We start from the raw sequence: 23,762 nt of genomic DNA on the forward strand, positions 1-23,762 counted from the left end.
TCACCGCTCGCACAGGGTACATAGAATATTGTCTGGAACAGAGCGCCTCCCGCCATTTCTTGTTTTGTCGCTCACCTATGATATCTTCAGAAATAGATCATTTGTTACTTTTCTCTGTTTATTTTTCGTTCATAAGGACTAAAGCAGTTAGTGGGTTATCTTTAAAAGTGTAATCGAAGAAAGTCGTTCTCTCTCTCCCACACACAGAAGACAGATGAAAAGGGGCGTGGCCGGGAGTGGGGGATGGCGGCCATATTGGAGGCTGGTGGTGTGCGCGTGCATGTACTTCACACGCTCATCACAGCGCGTGCCGTAAGCATCAGATGCACCAGGTACGAGCCTGCAACACTTCCAGCGATGTTTGGACAGATGTCAGAACTGACTGCAAGACAGACACAACATGGGTAATGCAGGTGGTTCGGCACCTTCTGTGACTGGCAGGACAGACGCAACAGATGGTAAACACTGCCACCTGTTGCTCCGTCTTTCATCTCTCTCTCACACACACACACTCGCGCTGGCGCACACTCGCACACACTGTCGGGGAAGGGGTGGAGTTTCGCTGTAGAGCTCTTCAGCGTCTTCAGGGGTCGTGGAGGGCTGGAGGATGCTGTTGGAGGTGGCGTGGCTGTCTTCAAGCGCTGGTTGAAGGGCAGAGGACTGGAGACTGGCTGCCCAGAGGCGAGGAGGTGGAGAGTAGTGTGGACGGGGGTAGCAGTAGGTGAATATTGATGGAGGTTGCGGTCCTTTCAAAGACTGCTTTGCCAATTTCTTTTTTTAAATATGAACATGGCACTTTCTTAAATGAAATCCTACGGACGGACAGATAAATCCGTTTGCTATAGAATCTCATTCTCATTCGGCTTAACGGGACTGTCACCTGAGGCAGAGCACTCCTGTCAACATGGCGAGTGAGCTTAAGCTGCTGTACGTGTCAGCCAGCCTCCATCGTGTACACCCGGGGTGGGAATCGGTTTTCCTCCAAGGGCCATTTCAATAGTCATAACATCATTCTACCTTCGGCTTGGGTTATGGTCACATGATACATAATTCTCCAAAATCGTTCATACAGGCCGCAGGCACCAGACGAGCAGTTTACATGTCTGTCCTGTCATGTTCTCGTGTCCTGTCTATCCCATCATGAATGTGTCTTGCTTGTTACTCAATATTTATTTATTTTTATTTTGATTATTCACTTAATATAAATTAAAGTTGTTGTGAAAAAGGCTCGTAGATTCCCTGAAATCTGCGATTGCCTTGGCGGGCCGGAGGTTCCCCACCCCTGAGGTAGACAGTGCTATCTCGTCTACAACAACATGGGAACATGAACACAATGATGTAGACAGACACCACGATCTCGCCAGCGACAACTAGAGAACGAACACGATGCAGGCGAGATAATCTTGTCAACGACAAGATCAGAAATAATACGAGCACCACGATCTCAACCACACACTCCACAAGAAGAAACTTCATCCACAACATCTCGAGTGACCCAGAAACAGGTTCGTGTACCAGCGTGTATTTTTAAAGTACATTTCCCCGCCTGGCATAGTTAATGTGGAATCCTCTCCGATATTAATCATAGTCAGTGTAGCAGCCCTGACGCCAGGTCTCCGGATGCTCGCCCGCTTAATACCGTGTAACATGGCCGCCACAAGCCACTACAGCGGAAATGAAGGACTGGCCAGGACGCTGGCGGACGAATGAAAAATAAGCACGCGACGTTGGCGACGAGATGCTGCGGCTGGGCCTTGCTGGGGTCACGCCCTCTCACACACGCACGCACCCATGCACGCACTAATGTCCAACACGCTTGTGTGTGCACCCAGGCGATGCCATCCTTGTTACTCAGCTTCGCTTGGTTGGGTTCGTACAAGATTGCCGCCACCTAGCGCTGATTAAAGGGAAAGAAAACCTCTGACAGCCAGTCTCTTGAAAAGGTGTCATGGAGTGCGGATGCCATTCCCCATCCCCATCCCCACCCGCCCCTCAAATCCACGACCGTTCAGACAGATATTGAACTAAGGACCTGACCTTACAGGGGAAAACCGGTCAAAGGGTGAGGTGGGTAGGAATGAAAGGAACTGTCGCTCTGATCACAGTTTCTAATTGCAAAATTATTGTTTCAAATTGCGTGTAAAACACAGGGAGGGCGTCAGATCGCTGGCGTCCAGGGTTTGGACCTCGCAGAAATGAAAGGAGCGCAGGGATGAAAAGCTGAAGGAACTAGAGAATGCTGGCGAGGAGCTTATTTGCAAGCAGGGAATTATTGTTAGTGTGGTCACAAGACCTTAAGCACAACCCACAGTGTAGGATCGCACACGTTGCTTATCTCGTGCTGCATTCAGACCATCGTCGCCATAGCTCTCACATCCTCCCTCCCTCCTGACGCCAGAGGAGATTCTCGCCTTTGATCTCCATGGCGACGGAGGCAAGGACATCGCGGCGACATGTGGAATTCATAAGTTCGGCTTCTTATCCAGGAGCAGTCCATAGACTTGGGTTGTGGGTTTAGTATTTTGTATTAGCTTGCTCCCCGCGGGTTCAAACCTGTGCGCTGACTTGAATGTTTTCTGGCGCCCACAAGTGAATTTGGATGAAGTGTTTCCAGTATGGCAGAGGGGTGTGGGTGGGACTGGCGTCCACGTGTGGGTTTTAGCGGCCAGTTGCTACCCAGATGGAACAGAATACGGTGGCGGTTGAAAAAAAAACACATTTTTTTCAGGAGAAGCTTGGTAAATTTCCTTTCTTCTTTGCTTCCGCCTCGCCTCCACCTCCCCTGTCTTTACTTGCTGTCTCCGTCGAACACTCCCTGTGTCTCTTGATTGCTTGTGGGCACCGTGCACACTGCTCCACATCCCCCCTGTTCCTCACTACCCACCGACACACACACACTTGCTGGTGTTTGCAAGTCCAGCGGTCACGTGGTCTCTTGCAACCCGCGCTTCTTTTCTGCTTTCCGTCGCGCAGTTTCAGGTGGGCGGGTAGGTAAAGGATACCCGTGATTTTGTTACTAACCGACCGTTTTTCATCACGCATGATGGGGAATGGGAGGGAGAGTCTGTGTGTGGGTGGAGGAGAATGGTGATCCTGCTAATCCACATAGAAGTGTGCAGGAGGCTTTCGTTCTGAGGAACGCCTCCGAGACAAGCGTTTGGGGGAAAGAAAATAATATATTATTTTGCAATGTCGGCGAAAGAGAGAGAGAGGGAGAAGACAGCAGGGGTCATATCCTCCCCACCCCCAGCTATGATGCCTTGTTTTCCACTGACAGCTGCTCGTCTGTGGATGATGGGGGGTTGATGGGGGCTGGGCTGGGATGAGAGATTTGATTTCTTGCTGAGGCGAACGAGTAGAGGACACACACGCACACTTCCTTTTAGGTCAACGGGCACGATGAGAGGGTGATTGATAATCGTGGCGCTTACTGTCATCAAAGCTATCTGGGGGATAGAGAAACCCACGTGACACCACGAGAAGTGTTTGTTTATATGCTGGTTTTGTTTCTCTTTCTCTGCACATATTTTCTGTCGAACCGAAAGAACTTGTTCGTTCATGTTACATCCAGTTTACGACAGGGAGGCTTTACCTGCATGCTAGCGCTCCTGTATTTGCATAAAAAACGAACAATAATGCAGCATGGTAATCCGATTGAAATGAAATCTGCTCCCTTTTGAGAAGTGCCTGGTGCGCAAATGTTGCCGTTGGTGTTCAAGAGGAGGCGGCGCGTGCTGCGTGCACCCAGTGCGCCGTGCCGTGCAGCAGGACGAGAGGCTGGAGGGACGCAGCAGCCGCGGGTGACGGGCGCCACTAAATATTTGAGGAGACCTGAGTATCACTCATAAAATCGCCGCTTCCACAAGCAAGCGGCGCGCAACCGTGCACTGTCTTATTTAAAGCATCTCCCTTTTATTGCCAGGGAGGGTGGCGGGGGAGGGGAGAGAGAGATATCAGCAATCGTTTGACAGTTATGCCGATCGAACTTTTCCTCCGCTCCACCCCCTCCGTTCCTTTTCCCTTCCCCCTGAGTGAAGTGGAGAAGTAAACACGAGGCAGCTGTTGAGCGAATCGCCTGGTGGACCACATCGTCGGCGGCGTTGCTGCTGGTCGTAGTAGAACGTTAGCGCACGCGCACACTTCCACCGTATTTTGCGAGACAGTCTTGTCGTACCTCCCTCATAGAAGTTCTTAAACTTGTTTTTCAAGCATGATTGCTTCCCGAAGGTTCTCTTTGTAGGCTGTGTAATATAATGATTGAATGATTTAAGGACCAGGGGGGCGGGGGAATTTGGTGTTTTACGCCGTGTCAGCAACTAAGGCTATATTACGGCAAGCAGCCAGCCCTGTAAACAGATGCCACGTGCAGAGAAAGAACAGCGTGCCCGAGACGAGAAATGAACTCTGGGCAGCCAACCTTCACTGTATTGGTGACAGGCGCTAACCGTTGCGCCACCGGGCCGCTCAAATTTAAGGACCAGCTCCAGTGGCTTAATTAACTTTATTGAGTATTTAGTTCATGTTTTTACACGTCGAATATCATTGTGACTAGCTAAAGATTTATGTTTTACAACTGTTTTATTTTACTTTGAGAAAACACTTTTTAGGCCTTGTCTTGTCTTTCAAACAGTAAGTGCAGGGGCTAAAAGGTAAAGGTTAGTCATTATATATATATACACGATACTGCTCAAGCGGTTATTTTTGAATATATATGAAGATAATATCAGAGTGTTGCTACTGAATTGGACATACAAAGCTGATAGGATGACATGTAGAATGTTTATGTTGTAACTATGTTACAAGTTTTCTGTCTCCTGTCTTTGCTGGTTGACAGTATGTTGAAACACTGTACAGTACGTGGCGACAAACATGATCTGTTAAAAGTAATAATGTGTGGGTGATATTTGGAAACAAAAGGAAAGCTGTTCTGTTGTAAGGAATTTAGTTCAGGAGAGGACATCTACTTTACTGTAACTCAGGAAATAGAATCTACAACACAGTACTGAAACAGTATCGCTTTTCACGTTGATAATAATAATTAATAATTGATGATGATAATAATAGATTTATATAGCGCATACTCATACTCTTAGCGTTTAAAACTTTAACCAGACATAGGCAACATGCGAGGGACAGAAGAACAAACAGCAGTACTGAGGACGAATATAAGACAAATATAGAAAACACGAACAACATATAAAGGATGTTAAAAATAGCATCGCGCCCTACTTTCCTGTGCGCCTTTGGAAACTTGTGTAAAGCAGGCAGCTGCAGATGAAGATGTGTTGATATATGTCTCACTGAGGTCTGACATGAAACTCAAAGCAGAAATAAAGCAATAATTTGTAGTCTGTCAAAACCTAACAAATGTAAATAGTGCAAATGTTTGTACAAAACACAAGTAGTGTGACAGTTCACCTCCTGTGTGCAAAGCCCTGTGTGTGCGGCTTATCTCGTGTCGGGAGCATCAGGTTTCTTTAATCATTCATCGTAATTATGGCTAAAAATTGCTTTAACAGCTCAGCACTGAAATGCAACTTTAAATGCTTGCTTTCACCGCCATAATTTCAGACTCTGTTTCGCTTGCTCTTCTTCCGAGCTTCACCGTTTGTTTACTTGGCAATAAACCTTTTACTGTGACTGTGACCGCTTTACAGTTACTTTCGGACGAGATAGCAAATACCAGCAAAAATCTGAATTTCAAAAATAAATACAACGAAAATTATTCAATGCACAAAAGGATTAACGTATTTTGGATATATATTTTAGACATTCAAACCCTAATGCCTCTTCCTCCCACCTTAAAAATAAAGTGTTTCGTTACAGTTACATTCACTTCTGTAGAAAGTCCTCTATGAACTCCGCGGTCAAGTTTGTAGTTTCAACATGAAAATACAAAAACAACAGTTTTCCTGGTCGCTGGCGCTGTCGAAACCTAGCAAACTCCGGTGCACCAATGTACAAAAAACAGATAAAGAAAAAAACTGGATATAAAATATAGCCCTTAAAATCTAATAGTTATTCAGCTCAAATTTACAGCACTACTAATAAAATATTCCCCAGTTAATAATTTACATTCTGTCAAAAAGTTACACCCTCACACAGATTCAATAACAACTGACGCAGACTCACATCGACATATATTCAGGTGAATAATATACATTTTTCTATCAAGTCTGGTCAGACCGCTCACTTTTTTTCAACTTATTTTGTAGTTTAAAAAAAACATCAGGAAGAGTATATTTTCAGTCCTCCATACATTTTGTTGACAATTCGTCTGAGTGAGAAAGAGTCCCATGCACAGAACTTATCACTGTGTTTGGCAAATGTCTATGTGGCAGTCACATCACTCCGCTATTTCCTAGACGTGTCCACATAATCATGCCCTTTAGCCAAGCTTGCAAATTTAGTGATGATCACTAGCGACTTGCAGAGTGAACAGCGTTTGTTCCTAATTTAGTGAATTAAAAAAATTGCAGGATTATACTGCGTTTGCATTTGTTTTTCTCATTGTGGTATTTTTCTGTCTCCCCCTGTCCCGACCCCCACAACCGATCCCACCCCTCTCCACAGAATATTCCAGGTCGTCAAGAGTGCCGGCGGAGACCGTACCGCTGTCGGACCCCATCTCAGCCACCCGGGTATTGTGCGGGGCCCTCATCCTACCCACCATCGCCACCATCGTGGGCAAGCTCATGTTCAGCTCGGTGCAGTCTAACTTCCAGCGCACACTCCTGGTGAGATCATCATCATCATCATCATCATCAGCATCATCAGCATCATCCATCAATCATCATCTTATTTTTGTCATCGTCGTAGTCGTCCTCAACAAGAAGATGCACACAGGTTACCAGTTTGTGAGTAGTCTTGCAGGACCGCAGTCCATTAGCCCAGGGCACACGGAAAGGCTGATCAGAGTTGGTTTTGCTATTTTTCCCTATTGCAGCAAATTGATTTTGTCTGTTCTCACCGCCATCATACGCCGCTATCACTCTTTCCACATTGTCTGTTTAGTTTTCACTCGGTCGCTTCTCAGATCTGAAATGCACCACTCCCCCCTCTTTCTTTTTTTAACAAAAAGGTTAGGGAGGAAGGGGGGGGGGGTTACCGTGGGCGGATGTTGAAATAGAAACCATCAACCTCATCTTGCCTTGGCATTTTGCTGTCTGGTGTGGATGGACGCGCCTTGGGCAAAGAAGTCACTGATCATCTCCTAGTGGGCGGCGTTGTCTTGTCCGTGTTACAAGAAGTCACTGATTTATCTCAGCCTTCATCGTTATCTGTTACAGAACAAGAAGTCCGTCTATCTACCTGCCTCCGTCTTTCTGTCAGTTCCTTCGTCCGTCTGTCCGTCCGTCCGTCCATAATTTCTTCGTCTTTTACCAACATGTGATGTCGCTTTATCTCTTGCCCAACACCACTTCGATGTGCAGCTGTTTACAGGTCACCTGCCTAAGAATCAGTTCGAGCACCATCCCTACCACCAGACAAGTTGGCTGCAGGCAGCCTGTGCATTACTTATACATGGGGACCAGCTACCTGTCTTTAATTGGGTGGGAGGGGGAAACAGTTGATTGAACTCGATTATAAGATTAATTCTCTTAAGCTCGTGGTAAATGAAAGTTTGTGAACAGATTTGCCTATACTGCTGTATAATTAAGTTTGCTGCCAGTTATGTTTATGAAATAAAAGGAGTTTAGCTGACTGCTAGGCATGAGCATCCATCTGGCTACCCACATCACGACCTCACAAGAACAACACCTGGAGCGCTAGTTATGAAGCGAGGATAAGTCGTTGCCCTGGAGCAGCATGGAGAATTCAAAAGGCATCTTGTTTCCGAAGTTATAAAGCGGAGTCCAGCCCCCGCAGGTGTTATTTTACCCCCAAATATGTTGTTATACAGCGGAGGCAAAGGTACCCTGAGGTAAAGAAATACGAAGTAGTGTCCGGAGGATCTGGACATCACTTTGTATCTTCGAGAACAAAACTTTTTTGCTTAAGTTCCCTGTTTTGCCCTGGGGACACGACTTAATCTCGCTTTAGAACTACGGCCCCTGCTGTCATGTTAACTTTATGTACGTCTCTCCCTACAGTGCCACATACTATATTCTTTGCCCGTGTGCGTGTGTGTGTGTGGGAGAGAGAGGAGGGACCTTCGCCTACAAGGCAGTTTCTATTGAAAGCAAACAAATGCTTTTAGTTTGGTTCCAATCCTCCAACCCCCGAGTGTAAAACACTATCTGTACTTGTAGAAGAACAGCCAATTCATTCACAGGCACTCATTAATCATTTACCAGCGTGTGCTGGCCCTCAGGAAGTGTCGAGTCAGCGTGTACAGCAAGATGCTGTGACGTGCTGCAGCCTCCCTGCACCTCCCTTGCTGCACACCCACACTCGGCCATCCAGGGCCCAGCCGCACGAGCATGAGCTATCGTTTAGTGACTTTTACAAGAAAAGCAAAACGCATTCCTCCACCTCTCTTCAACATCTGTGTTCATTTTGCAGAAGCTAATTCAAGGTGGATTAAGGGAATATTAGCTGTTGATTGTAAGATGAGATCAAAAGATGGGAGTTGTAAGAAATGCTAAAGAATAATGAACTATTAAAGAAGAGGAATGTATTTTATAATCGTCTTACTTCCCCATAAACTTAGGGGAAAAGGCAGTATTCTTTCAGGCACCTGGGAGCATCGGACTAATTCTCCCCAACCCCTTGGATATACCACCATGTCCCTGCCTTGGGAAATGTGCTTAGAGGACCCAGGTCCTCCCGTGAAATCAACGAACCAGTCCCACGGCAAGAGGTCTAAAGGAATGAAAGTTGCCTGGCGTTGACATCGTCCAAGCTGAGCTGCTGAGGGCAGGGATGAAACAACAACGGTTCTGACGGACATCACCTCGCAATCCAGAGGGGCAGCACCTCCCATGCAGACCGACCCACTGCTTCCTCCGTCGCTGAGGTGGGGAGGCCACTGGGTGTGGTCAGCAGCAACCCCCCAATCTCGTCACTTCCTGTTGGGACGTCTCTCTGTTATCTGCTCACTTCAACTATCGGGTATCTTGTTCCAGAGTATGCGAGCTGGCACGCTGCCGTACGGCCATACGACTTTTACCAAACCCCGCTCCTCCTCCTCTCCTTCCATCACACCCCGGCCACTTCCAGAGAGAGAGAGAGGGACTGTGCTTTGCGACGCGTGTGTCGCTGCAGTGATAAGAATCGCACATTGTGTATGTGTGGTTGTGTGTTTTTCTGGCCACAAATTCATCGCCTTCATCGACGCGGTTGCTACGTTACTGCCACTTAGTTTTGCGGCCAACACAGAACTCGACTGTTTCGCGGACGATTGGCGCTCGCCTCCTCAGCGCCTGCAGCTCGTTCCGCCAGACGATAAGCAGATAACACGGCCGACCTAACCCCGCATCTTCTCTCGCCAGCACATAAGGCTAGCTTTGTGAGGTGCACGCCGCACTCTCACAGACCTTGCGTGTACCGCTGGGGTACATAAGCACTCACTGTCATGCTCATAGTATGTCTGCGTGCGTGCTTGCCTGTGCACGTGCGACTGGGTGCGTGTGCTCGTGGGTCAAACCAACTCAAACTTTATTGTCTGTCCTAGGAAGTCCAAGACAGAAATTTTTATTTTGCTCACGAACCCAACCACATATACAAACATAACATGAGCATAACAAACATGATATGAGCATAACAAACACATGAGCATAGCATAGGGTGCGCGTGTAGCAGTACCAGTGTTCGGCAGGTGTAAGAGCTGTGGAGGGCCTCTCCTCCCCTTTTAGCAAAGAAACGGTCTCTAAGACTGATAGTTACTTTTTTAAGAGTTATTCAGTGGATAATAAACCCTAGCATTCCCGAGTTTTATCTTCCTTTTTTTTCTGGATCGTCGATGGTCGCCGTCTAACCCGTTATTTAACTGTTCTGAGCCTTCCAGTGATCCGTTTCTAGTAACGATACCACACATCATGCATCATCGTCGTCATATCATCATCATCATCATCATCATCATCATTACAAGGTTTCCACGGAATTCCTTATTGACTCACTAATGTAATAATAATAATGTCTACTTGTGACGCGCGACATCACGTACAAGACGTCACATGACGGTTAGCATGACAGACAGCATTGCCCGGGAGTTAAGAATCGTAATTCAGGGATAGTACTTAGTACACATTAACGTTTTTCAGTTTTAATTTAAAATAGTAAAAGTATCATTTTGATTAATAAGATTATCAAAATAAAAAGAACCTGAATTTTGTCTTGTTCTGGTTAGCTTTATTTTCTCGTGATGCGCTCACACAATAGAGCATCCAATCCAAGGGAGGTAAGCGTGCGTTTGGCCACTGGCGTCAAGCTGACGTTGTAGCCTACCCTGATGTGAGCCTGTAGTCAACAAGTAGAATGTTTAGTTCTTCGATTAAATTGATTAAAAATTAAGATGTGTATAAACATTTTAGTCCTGCTAAAAGGACAGAAGTAAATATTGGTTTGATTATATTGGTAGTAGAATGGAAAAGGTGAATGTAATTTGTTTCTGACAGGGTGGCATCGCTTTCATTGCTATCAAAGGTGTTCTTAAGATCTACTACAAACAGAGCCAATACCATCGACAGGCCAATCGTGTCATTTTGGACTATAATGGAGAACCATTTCCAGCATCAAGTGCATCCACACCAGTCAGTTCCTAATGAAAATGAACTGTTAGCACGAGAGCATGTCTGTGGGAAAGTTAAATACAATGAAACAGTTTGAGAGGTTATCTATATGATTGTGTCATTAGAGAAGCTTGTGTGCCAGATTGTGGCGACTGCTGAACGTTTTTAAGTGTGGAAGAGTTAGATTTCTGCATATTCAGTACTTTCCTCTTAACAGGTATTTTTATGAGGAAGTCTAGTTTCTAAGCACATTCTTTTCTGGTGAATTAATGCCTACATAGCAATGTTTTAATATTTTTTGAGGAGGCATACTTCACTTTTAGTAGTTTCACTGAAAGTTTTAATCCATACAAATTGTGGTTAAAGTACTTCAGGAGAAAATCTTCATCATACAGTTGAAATTTCTATTTACATGGTTTTTTTTAGGCAAATATAAAGCAAATCCAAAGACTTGAGCACCAGAATTTCCATGAAAACCAAATTAAACTCTTAATTTTTGTTTTGCCTACAAGAAGAGAATTTTTGGAATACAGCATATTTTTTTGTCATCTTCTTATGCTGAGAAGGTTTTCTTTATTTTTTTATGGTTTTGGTTGATTAAATTGGAGCATGTGTTTCCTTTGTTTTTGTGTGGATATACAGAAGCAATATGCATTCTCGCTCACACGAACTCTTATTATATTTTTGCATCATAGCATGGAAAGGAGTACATGGGTCTCCATGTTTGTCAGTTTTTGTATGCATATTCATTTGTGTTGGTATAAATACTTCCTTATGAGGATGCAAATATCCTGTGTTTATGATTATGTCTGTAGGTGTAGAGGAGTATTTGTGTATGTGTCTGCATGTCTTGGACAATAAAGTGAACCACATTTCACCAGTTATCAGGGAAGAAAAAGCCAACCAGTAACTTAGCACGAAAAAGAAAATCTTATGAGAGAATGCAGTATTTCTGGTAATGAGATTTGTGTTTGAGTGCTTTGGAAATGTTTACTAAGTTTATAGGTTGGAACATGAACACTATGCATCATTTTGTTTTCCAAAATTAAAACTCTTTTGAAGGTGGAACTTTTATTTTAAGGCTGGAAAGAATGGTTCAACCGATGGAAAGAGGTGAGGAATGTGGTGCCAATTACTCTAGCAGTCATGCTTAGCTAATTGCTCCCATCTGGCCAGACAAGTACCCTCACCTCCTACCCTGGGTCAAACCATTCCTTCCTACTAGACAGTGGAATGCAAATAGGAATATTATCATCTATAACATTAGCAGCACATAAATTATGTTTGTATATATTAAAAAAAAATAGTCTGTAACGAGAGGGTGAGGGTTTTTCTAATTATGTTTAATGCATGTGGACAAGTTGGCATATTAATGTCAGCTGCATTACGAATTCAATTTGAATTATAAACAGATTTCAGTGTCAAAGTTTTGTAATGAGGAAACAGGGGGCTATTGTCTTGATAAATGTTTTGAAAATGTGTTTGAGTTAATGTGCTTTCACATCTAATTCATATGCTTCAGGGCTACCTTGGTTCAAGTGCATAACCAATAATTTTGAAAGCCTTTCATCTTGAAGGCTTTGCCTAACGGTCAAAAACAAACATTATCAATCATTCAAACATCAAACATACCTTGTAGAAACCTATGTTCATATATTGCAGAAAGAGTTGTGATTTTCAACATAGAGGACTACGCTTTGAATGCCCATTAAAAGAAATTGTTTTGACTATTTGTATGTGATAATTGTGGTCATTACCAGATGTGAAGTATAATTACTTTGGTTGATTGCTTGTGCAGTTAACAGATTTACCTTGCATCAATTCTGCTAGTGCAAGAGGGAGATGTGAAAATTTGTTGGGTTTTTTTGTGTTGCACAGCAACGCCTTTACTGTGAATGGGATGTTTAAATTGTCTGTTGGTTAAATTGTCTTATGGAATTTTATGCATGGTTCAGTCTTTTTATGACATGGACACCTTCACAAATCTGCTAGCATAGCGCCCTTTTGTAAAAGAAATGGCATGCAATATTTCTATTGCATTCCTTTACTTAAACTATTATCCAATCTTAAAAGATGACTACAGGTATAAAAGCCCCTAACACACCCCTAACTAGCATTGAGGCATGAGCTTTTGTTTGCAATCAGACTGTTTTCTACATTTGTTTTAAGATTTGATTAAAGAAGATTTCTGTCCAATCCCCGACTTCTAAACAATAAGCTGTGCCCAATATGTAGCCTATATTTAAAGACCATAAATATTTAAACCAAGTTACCATTACAACCCAAATGCAATTTTGAGTTTACTCAAAGAAAAATATTTGAAATTGAATTTAATTTTGAGGAAGTATGCCTATTTCTTTATTATTGTTGATCAGTGCAAAGAGTGTGACTTGCTTTGGTTGTGATTCTGTGTGATATATGTGCTCAATTAAATGAAATGACCTTGCAAAAAAACACAAAAAAACAACAACAAAAAACAAACAGAAAAAAACCCCATGATGCTTTAAAACAGGACAAGTGGATCTTATCTTATACTTTCCATTACAGCTATTAAATAATTATTTATTAAATAAGCTCCCTATATTTTGCCTGCTTTATGTTAATAATAATAATAATGAGGATTTGCTTAGCACTTTTATAAAGATTTGCTTATAGTGCTTTACATAAATCATACACAGACTAAATCATTAACAACCATCCACCCATGTTTGTGTATAACAGACATGCTCACTTCTACAATATATACTCAAATCGTACACAAGTAATTTACAGACAAGTTATACATGCTCACTTCCACAACACAAAATCATACTGACAGTAAATTATACACGCTCACTTCTACAACATTCATACACAAAGTAATTTACAGACACATAACATGTGTCAGGGTCAGGAGAGGGTCAAAGTGAAGTCGCCATTCTAAAAAGTTTAGACTTAAAAATTCGTAGGAGAATCAGAGTGACAAAGCCTGACAGATAATCCATTGCAAGTTGATGGGGGTTGGTAGGAGAAGGACCTCTGTCCATACGTCTTTGTCTTAGTGGGACTCGCAGAAGCTTTATGTCAAAAGATGAGTGAAGAAGTTCTGTGGGTGTATAGATGGGAGTGAGTTCAGAGAGGTACCGAAGACTAGTGCCGAGTAGGTCAAAGTGGAAAGTTTATATGGTCTACGACTGGCAGCCAGTAAAGAGAGAGTGAGTGATAGGTAACATATGTTCGTGTCTAGATGGTCTGCAGATGAGGCGAAGTCTGCCAAGAAGATACTCGGGAATTCCAGCTAAAAGAGAATTACAATAGTCCATCCTTGACAGCACAAAGGCACTGATTTGAGTTTTTGTTACATCAGTGATGAGATAATGACAAACGGTACTGATCCTAAAAAGTTGAAGGTAAGCATTTCTGCAGACACAAGAAACATGCTGATAAAAAGTCAAACTCTGATCGAAAATGACACTCAAGCCATGGACAAGGTGGAGAAAGGAATAATTGAGTTGTTTATAGACAGAAACTGAGGGAGAGAAAGAGGTCTCAGAAATTTCTTTGGACAAGTAACAGTTCAGCCTCATAGTCATTCAGTTGCAGTCTCTTTTGGAGCATCCAGGATTTTACAACAGCTATGTATTCCTGTGTCCATGTCAGTAGTCCAGAGAGTTCAGTAAGTGGAGCTGACTGATAAAGTGATGTATCATCAGCATAACTCACATGTGACATGGCATGGTGTGACATCACATCCGATGGAGGGGAGGTATATAACACAAAATGTATTGGATCCAATACAGATCGCTGTGGGACACCATATCTCAGGACAGAAGCATCTGAGTGAACAACCTTCACACACTGGGTTCTGTCCATGAGACAGAATCAAAGCCAAGGCAAAGCAACATGAATATCAAACTCCACATATGTACAATAAGCTAGGAAAGAACAATCTTTTCCGGAACTTTAGATTGAAAGGATAGGTTTGAAACTGGCCTGTAATTGCTTATGCAGTTATGATCTAAAGATGGTTTCTTTATGAATGGGTGGACATTAGACGACCTGAACTTGGGAGGAAAGTGCCCAGACGTGAGAGAAGCATTAATGATATATGTTACATGTAGTAACAGGACATCTCGACAATCGACAAGCAGAGAATATGATCGAGTTCACATGTTTTGGGGCTACTAATTAGACAAATTTTCTCAACAAACTGTTCACTAAATGGCTCAAAACCACACAACTTAGGACCATTGTAAACTGTATCTGACACAGATGAAGATGGAATTACAGCTTCTGGTGTATCGATACAATCTAACTGGTGAAGAAATCAGCAAATTTTTGTGGGAGTTCTTAAGCAGGAAATACTGACGGGAGTGGAGTACCTGCGGTTTTTCCAAGCAGACTGTTGCTAGCATTAAATAACTGTTTAGTGGTTTTACAGGCAAGTATTTTTTCAGAGCAGAATTTTTACGTTGCACAGTGAACAATGTAATACAATTCCTAGTACACGTTTATAAAGTGTTTCTTAAATGTATGTATTAAAAGATATCCGTGAAAAAAAAAAGGACCAGACAATGCATTCCTTGAAACTTACTGCACAGATAAGAAGAGTAGTTTATCCCCCTTTATTTCCTTTAACTGATCATGAAGATGAGTGGAGTACAAGTAAAGGACAATCACTTTCAGAATTCCTGTACTGCATCACAACAAAAGCATTTATCACATGATGACATGGAGAGAATGAATAAAATAAAACTAAACAATATACAAAATGGCCACAGTTCATATCTCATGTAGTAAAACACATTGTCATTTGATGCTAGGTAGAAATATACTTTGAAACATCAGTGTCTTCAGTCACAAAGACTGTAAGCCTATTTGTTTCAATGCTTTTGGAAATATGTTTTACTTGTGCTGATCTGATCAAAACTATTTTAATTTTCATTGAAAACACAGCTGATAAAATCCATTACAGTTCACAAGTTCAGAGTAGGTCTATGATACAGTGATCGTAAGTAAAACATTTTGAATGGACACAAGTTTTGATCCAGCTAGGTGAGATACTGTGCAAGCAAATGTTGCAGTGTTGGAAATCGATGAAAAATTAGGTTGCTGTACAACATAGGCCACCTGCAAAGTAGTTGACACCAATCGCCTTACAATTGATTTCCCTGTTTCACTAAGGGACAGTTTTCGCTGGTGGCTTACAAGAATAAGAGGGGTGACCAAGCAAAGTGAAAGGTCATCAACCAATATGTTAAGTACACACACATAAATACCAATAAATATCGGCCATTATGCACAGAACAAAGCTGATTAATTAAGCTACTTAACTGTGATCATGGTGGTATATTTCTTGAGAAAGGAAAAGATGGGGAAGACTTCTAACAAACGATACGTTCTTTGGTCTTGCATGCATTCTGCATCAACACTGACACAGGACTCAAGAAATATCAAATACCAACATTCTCTAATATTTCAGTATGCCACACAACAAAATTAAATGCTGCATTTGTCATTTGATGACACTAACATCTGTTGACAAAGCATGCTAATGAAACTTGTAATTTTAAATTATGTACATTATTTTGAAAAAAAATTAGATTCTCACAATTTCTTTTGCCCAACACCATGAACTAAAAGCCACAAATAGGAAAAATAATTGTAAGAATGCATGGAAGGGAGCTAGTCTAAATGCAATCAACTTCAAGAGGGTGGCTATAGCCAGTTACATAAAATTGTAAAAGCCTATATTTTCTGAAATGCTACAGAAAATTCCCATGCTTTCGTGCACCTCTGTGCGTGTTTTAACAAGAGAAAGAAAAGTGAATGCACTTGCATAAAGTGTTTCCAGGAAATAAATGGTGGAAGAAAAGGATGTGTCTGGATGACCCTTGTTCTTAGTAACACTACTAGTCACATCAATACAATACAGGGAATCACAACACACGAATAATGCAACAAATATATAGTCAATCCAGAGGAGGCTGCAAACAAACTTTGATGAATGGGTCTGCTAAATTAATCTCTTAAACTAAAAGCCTGGCCAAAAATGCATATGTAACTAGACAGAATTGGACCATACAACCTGTCATCTATATATCACACAGAACCATCAGTTTGCTTTTACTAAAATATGAATTTTGTCACTGCTCAAGCCACAACAGAGTGTTAGCCAGAGCAGGATGCATGTGTGCACTGCAGCAGAGATATCTGTAGGTAACAAGAATTGAAAAAGGAGACAATTTTCAGTGAGCTAAATCTAAAACTTATTTACAGCAAAGAAATGCAAAGCTGATATAGGCAAAAATTTCTTAAGAAAATTCACATCAACATCAACCTTTGATCTCAGTGGGTCAATTGTAGATGATTGTACACTACTATCTTTTGGTGAATTCAAAGGAAAATCAACATAAACCATAAGAGTACACAAAACTCTTACTACTGAGTAGGTTCCCAGGGATCAGGGATGGTGCCAAAAAAGGACCTTAAAAGGACCTTAAAAGGACCTTTCATGCATTCGTAAGGACCTAAGTGACAGTCATCAATGCTTAAGTTTTTCTCTTGTGTGGTCGGAAAGATGTATTATTTATGAATCTGTGGTCTTCTCTATGTTCTCAAATACATGTATTCCTAGTAATAAATAATCAAAGAGTTAATTTTGATGCCTGTCTGCCATATTTAGATTAGATAACTTAAAAAGTGTCCTTAGCGCGCTGATAACATACACCGTTAATGTTCCAAGTTTTCTAGAAATCTAAGTAATATAATTGCAAAACCTGAAAGCCATTCTTTGGTGTAATACAAAAGTCAGTTCACGTGTCGTTCTCTCGCACACACACTCTAACGGGAAGAGAGAGAGAAATAGAGCTATGCACAGTAGTACTAGAAGATCAAAGTTCAAGAAAGAGCAAGTTTCTGAAGACCTTTTGAAAAAAGAGTGTTTTTTGCGAATACGGAAGGGCAACTAGTGTTGTACAGATGTGTAGACCAACATGCGGCGAAAAATCGTCGGTATTTTGCGCCAAAGTCGACTCCGGAAATAAATTTGTGGTAATATTTTATCGATAAAAAGGACTTAAAAGGGTCACAGAGAAAATGTAAGGACCTGTGTGAGAATTTGAAAGGACCGCATGGCAAATAAAAGGACTTAAAAGGCCTTTTGGCGAAAATTCAATATAAAAGGACTTAAAAGGACCTTGCAAGGACCTGGGAACCCTGTGAGTTACTATTCGTGAAGCACATTTACCCAGCAGGTTAGCTCCTTGTGACAGGCTAATTCAGTTACCATACAAGCTAAAATAAAGCGTTCCCAAGATGTGGGTTGGTCTTTCTTAACCTCCAACCCTCAGGCTATAAGCTAGATCAGCGGTTCTCAACCTTTTACTTGTGACGCGCCCCTGACGAACAAAGGTACGTCCTCACGCCCCACTTAGCCAGCAATGTAAGCTAATTTCACTAATACCGGTATAAGAAACTTTTAAAAAATGACCATCTTTGTGCCCTACTTGGAAGCACATCGCGTGCCTCACCGTTTGAGAACCGCTGGGCTAGATGATCTCCTGATAAACCTTGCTTTCAGAGACTGTTTTTGAACTTATTTGAAAAAAAGTGTACGATTCCCACAGATAATATTTTTCGAGACCACTTAAAAATCATAAATTAATTGGACAAACAACAGTTTGTTCCATAAATATTATTTTCATCGCAGTCTTTACAAACACTAAATACAAAATAGAATCGATCTTTTCAGTTGATTTCTTGTCTGATATTTCCTGTTCAAAGTGGATAAAACTGACTTTTTTGCTGCTTTTTTTCCTGGGAAGGGGGGTTTGTTTACGCAACAGGTGTAACCCTGGCCATACAAGGCCACTCATTTTTTAGATATTTCTATAGTTGGTTGGTTACTTAGCTTCACTGTCTCAATAGCTCATGGATCAAGAAATAGCTTGTCTGTCAGGTAAATTTTACCCGCTGAGTGCCTCCCTAAACTAGGGTGGTTTATCCAACATGTAAATCAAAAGTGACCAGAAACGCAAGCATGAGAAAGCATGAACTGTAAAGGCAAATATTCACAACAAAATAAACCCTTCAACAGGGCAAACAAAATTAAGCATACAGTGCACCAGTATTAGGCCATATCACAACTAACTCATGTCAAATACAATATTTTTATTAATCTATATAATATGCATACAAAAAGCTATAAACCATTTGTGTCTACAATTAGTGTGTTTTTTTACAGATGATATCTTGTGGAACATAGACAATAGACCTGTTTAGAATGGACAGGACAAACACAATAATAGATTCTGATCTTGTCAGAAAAAAGATCACAGGTGTTTGCACTTCCTAAGAGACTGATTGTACCTACTGGTTGACAAATGTACCACATCTAGGAGGAAAACAAATAGCTGGATTACTCTATCTTTGTTTTCAGTAAATAATTAAACATTCATTAAGCTGTAATTTTGTAATTAAGCTCTGTAAGAATTGTTTAGAATTTTTCACTGCAATTCTGACATATTCAGATTAGAATACATGATCACTTATCGAGAGACTGCTGCGATGATCTCCGACATACCAGTAAGACAATGACTACTAGTAAAGGATTGTGCTAATTATAAAAGAATGTATCTGATTATGGCATAATCAATATTTACAGTTAATAAATCAGTCTCGATCTTTTCACCACCACAAATCTAAAGTATATCGTTGATCCATTCAATCATTTTGAAATAAATGATGTAAAGCAACATTTCTGTAACAAGGTCTACATAAACCAGTACTTAAGACAATATAAACAGTGAAGCAAGTCGTATCCCTCAGCCACATTAAAAACTGTTGGAATATATTGTCACAAAAATGAAACATGCTGCTGCACAACCATGATATAAACATTTGGGAAATATGTCTGGATGAAAAGTGCATGATGATTTTTAGCAGTCAGACTTTGTTAAAACCAACAATGATCATGCCACTGTCTAGTTCCGATTAAAAATGTTCTGCTGTGTAGATTATTTTAATTAAAAGAAAAAGATCGGTGATGAATGACTCTTCACAAACTCACACACATGCGTACACAGCTGGCCACTCTATGACAATTATGCAACTAATAACTACAGCTGGTTAATAAAATAATTGAGTAAAAATTCCTTTCTAAATTTTACAGTTTCCTTGTAAAGATTGTACTCGCAGCCAGCTATCTCACATCAGACCTATGATATAACATAAATCATCTCTATCACCACTGAAACATTCTTTCACATAGCTTTTCTTATTAGTAATTGTCTAAACTGATATGATTTGACACAGATTCATGTGCTTTAGAAATGGACATCATGCACAAGTGGCTGGTCCTCATCATGTTAAGCAATCATTCAAATGCACACACAAGGCAAACACCATTCTATTATTCGACCTTGTTTATACTTGATTAAAGACCTAAATAAGGAAAATTTCATAACTCATTAGTCACACTCCATAAATTTGGAAATTAGAACTTTAAAAAATACATTCTACCCCATAAATCTCTTATATAAAAAAAAAAGTTTTATACCTCAAAACAGATTTCACCAAAAATGGTAGGAAACAAAATTCTTGAATGCTCTTATAGTGTTTGTTATTGTACACAATTTACACAATATTTTATGGTATTTACAATGTCCTGGATGGAAATGAATACTTTAAGGTGTGTATGGTGGAGGAGGTGGAAGGTGTGCCATAGGGGAAAGGTTATGAAAGGTTGGTGGAGGAAGGGACAGAAGATTTTCAGTGTCCTCGTTGAACTGATCGTCTAAGATGGTTCGTGCTGTAGGAGCTTCATTCTCGGTCAGAGGGTAACGACGCAAGCAGCTGAAAGCAACCGCCACAACAGAGGTTACACCTGCTGCAGTGATGAGATAGAAGCTGACATCAAAGGACACTTGCACCTCAGTACTTTCGACTTCTTGCTGAAGTGTCAAGACAACTACTGTGATCCAGTACATAAACAATGTTACCACCACGCATAGGATCACTGGAAATAAGAAACATAAATAGTTTATCAAAATGAAAGCTCAAACAGGAATTCTTACTGTAGTGTTGCAAACAGATAAAAATTGTGACATGTCCAAACTCAAGCAAAGAAATGATGAATTCATGGTAGTAAATAAAAAGGTAACATTTGCTTAAAAACTGGTATAAGGTACCATAATAAAAAGCAGGCATAAGAAAAACCTTGGGGAAGTGGCTAGCTGAGTGGTTAGAGCGCTGGCATCTGTTGAATGCACTCTGGTTTAATACCTGATTAGCGCAGCAAACTTCCCCTAGTAAACTCAGCTGGCGGGAATGGGTACCTGACTCCATACAGAGTTGGGGAAGCTAAGGTAGCGAGGGAAAGGAGATGGACATTACCCTCATGAAAAGCTGTCCCCGAGCAAAGTGAGGTCTCTAACACCTCCCCCCACCACACCAATATGAAAAGGTTAGGGGATGACCTTTACCTTCACCTTTAAATAAAAAGAGACTATGGTAGGGCAGATTAAGTCTTTACTTTCTTGGTTACTCCAAGATGTTGCACTAAGTTTGAATAGCATATCTCTTTTCTACATGGTGACCATTTGCTGTTCTTCTGGCTTTCATGCTAAGACAAGCCCTAATGAACACTGTATGTGGTGGGATCTACTATCAATCTGCACCATATTGGTAAATGAGAGGTCTTACCTGTGATGACATTGAAGATGGAGCTGCGGCGTATGAGCTTAAAAAAGCGCTGAGATGGTCCAATGAGATCAATCAAGAATGAACACAGAGAGCAGATAATTGCCATAAATGTGAAGGCAATGACTGCCTTGAACAGCAGGACACCTCGGTCTGTGATGCAGTTGAACATACCTGCATAAACCAAACAATACAATTGGCGCCAATGACAAATAATTTAAGAACAAAGTTCATGCATTTAAGCATCTCTTTTGCTCAACGAGAAATGAATTTAAAAAGTCTTAAACTGCTTTTGACATAACAACCAAGTCTTAAAGATGAAATAGTGGGCCTTGTCAGCCACTGCATTTTTAGAATTTTACAGAAACCGACACCGAGTACTGCTTCATTGCATGGTACCAGAATTGAACTAATCATGTTTTAAGTGATACTGCATTCTGCATGCTTAATCCTTAATCACTAAATTTGGTCCCATATCTTATAAAAACTAAACTCCTAACTCACAAAAGCTATGTTTGCCTGCATCCAAGCTTTTGTAACAAACACTAGATTTCTTCTGACATAGCCAATCAAAAAAAGAAATTCTTTTGATATCAGACATAATGCCGCTTAGTAAAGCGAATACATTTGTATGGGGACAATTATGGAGCTAGTTATCACTTGATTAATTTTATAATAAGCTCAACATAGTGATTTTCCTGTTGTAATAATGCTACATTAGTTGTGTTAATAGTACTGTGATCAGTCAGCATGGTAATTAATTTGTCAAACATCATTTACATTAAATCATAACCTACACAGCTATTGGATAAATTGTTGCTCAGAAATGGAATAATGTCTCTTTCTTAAATAGTATATTTTACAAGTCTTACATGAAATTTCACATAACTGAGATATCTGCACATGAGCAACGTTTTACATGTCACGCCTTTATAAACCCTCCCCTATACTTTTACACTACATAAACCTTTCCCATTTCCCTAATAACCATTCCCACACTGTTGTTTGCAATTCTTATTAATTTTACTGTTTATAATATTTCTTTATTGTTTGAATTAATATTAATAATATATTTTTATACACTTTGGGCTTTTTTCATCTAAAAATTCATCAAATATATATATTTTCCACTGATTGAATTTTGCTAAAAATCCGTGAAGAAGCGTAGATTAATTTCTTATAAAAACCAGCGAAATAGTGAAGCCGCGAAAGGTACAGCACGAAGCGGCGAGGGATTACTAAATTAAATTTGAAGGCAATGAATTTCTCTATATCTTTTCTAACTGAGAATTGATAACTAGTAAACAAGTACTTACAATCTGATTCCAGTGGACCGTATTTATAATCTGTGAAGACTGTAATACTCTTTTGATCCATGTCAGAAACTGTATGCACATTTTCCACAAAGTGTCCATTATACAAAAATTGGAAAGCTCCCAGATAGGTCAGTTTGCCTTCTGAAACCCGACAGCTTCCATTCTCAATGCGAATCCATCGAGGTTCTGCCATAGCTGTACTCAGAATGACAATGGCAACCATGCTGCAAAGAGCAGAAGGAAAGTTGCGCTCTCGATGCTTGTTGTGACGTTGGCGACTATGATGACGGCTGCTGCGGCGACTGGAACCATGAGAGCGACGATGCCGACTTCGAGATCGCCCACTGGAATGACTACGCCTGGAGCTGCTATTACTGTCTCTAGAACTCGATGTGCTTCTTCTGCTGCCAGAACTTTCTCTGCCACTAGGAGTAGCTCCATTTGACGTAGCACAAGCACTCATGTTTCCACTCCCATTCTGATCTGAACTATTGCATGGCACAGGGAGAGTAACATTGTTGTTGACATTACTGCTGTTGTTGTTGTTACTCATGGTATTGTTGTTTACTGAATCCATGATGGCCTCTGAATCTGCTGATGCATAACCTGTTGCCATCCTCAAAAATTGCACTCTTCTTTAACGTCTTTCAAAAAATATCACGTGGATACCTAACATCAAGATAATGTGCAAAGAAACAATGTTGAAAGCCTCGTGTTGATTTGACGGGGCAATTTCTTTGTAAAGTTATACAAGTGTGATGAATTCTGTTTTACGAGTCTAATGAGCTTCCTGATAATGGTTGAGAGACGAAGTTTTGTAATTTGATTACATACGTTTTGTATTATTCAAATATAAAACAAAACTACTGCAGAAATGTTGAGAATGTGTACACATATATCTCGGTATTATGATGAACTGTATTATGTATTGTACTCCTTTTCCATTGACGTTTTGTTGCTAGCAATCGCGCACAGGCCTTAATGGTTTCGGTTTAACGAGGGATTCTTTACAATACCATCGTATGACTTACAAGAAGTCAATAAAGTTTGTTTCGAAAACTATGTACATATACTCGTAAATAAACAAATATCG

The 23,762-nt window shown here is 40.8% G+C and overlaps 2 protein-coding genes across 2 annotated transcripts in view; one reads left to right on the forward strand and one right to left on the reverse strand.

The window, feature by feature from the left end:
- LOC112565379 (E3 ubiquitin-protein ligase MARCH5-like) overlaps positions 1–13,022 on the forward strand; it is a 38,194-nt gene extending 25,172 nt beyond the window's left edge. The window contains exons 5-6 of the mRNA XM_025240803.1: positions 6,574–6,737; positions 10,560–13,022. Of these exons, the coding sequence (XP_025096588.1) occupies positions 6,574–6,737; positions 10,560–10,706 (311 nt within the window). The 3' untranslated portion in view covers positions 10,707–13,022. The remainder of the gene's footprint in view (positions 1–6,573; positions 6,738–10,559) is intronic.
- Positions 13,023–18,292: 5,270 nt separating this feature from the next.
- LOC112565378 (transmembrane protein 127-like) lies at positions 18,293–23,532 on the reverse strand. Its single transcript, XM_025240802.1, has 3 exons — positions 22,670–23,532; positions 21,357–21,527; positions 18,293–20,670 (listed from the first exon to the last, which is right to left on the reverse strand). Exons 1-3 carry the CDS (start codon positions 23,283–23,285, stop codon positions 20,339–20,341), a joined length of 1,119 nt encoding a protein of 372 aa, XP_025096587.1. The 5' UTR covers positions 23,286–23,532; the 3' UTR covers positions 18,293–20,338.
- Positions 23,533–23,762: the final 230 nt, after the last annotated feature.

Source organism: Pomacea canaliculata, linkage group LG5 (assembly GCF_003073045.1).
Source record: "Pomacea canaliculata isolate SZHN2017 linkage group LG5, ASM307304v1, whole genome shotgun sequence".
NCBI classification, from domain to species: domain Eukaryota; kingdom Metazoa; phylum Mollusca; class Gastropoda; order Architaenioglossa; family Ampullariidae; genus Pomacea; species Pomacea canaliculata.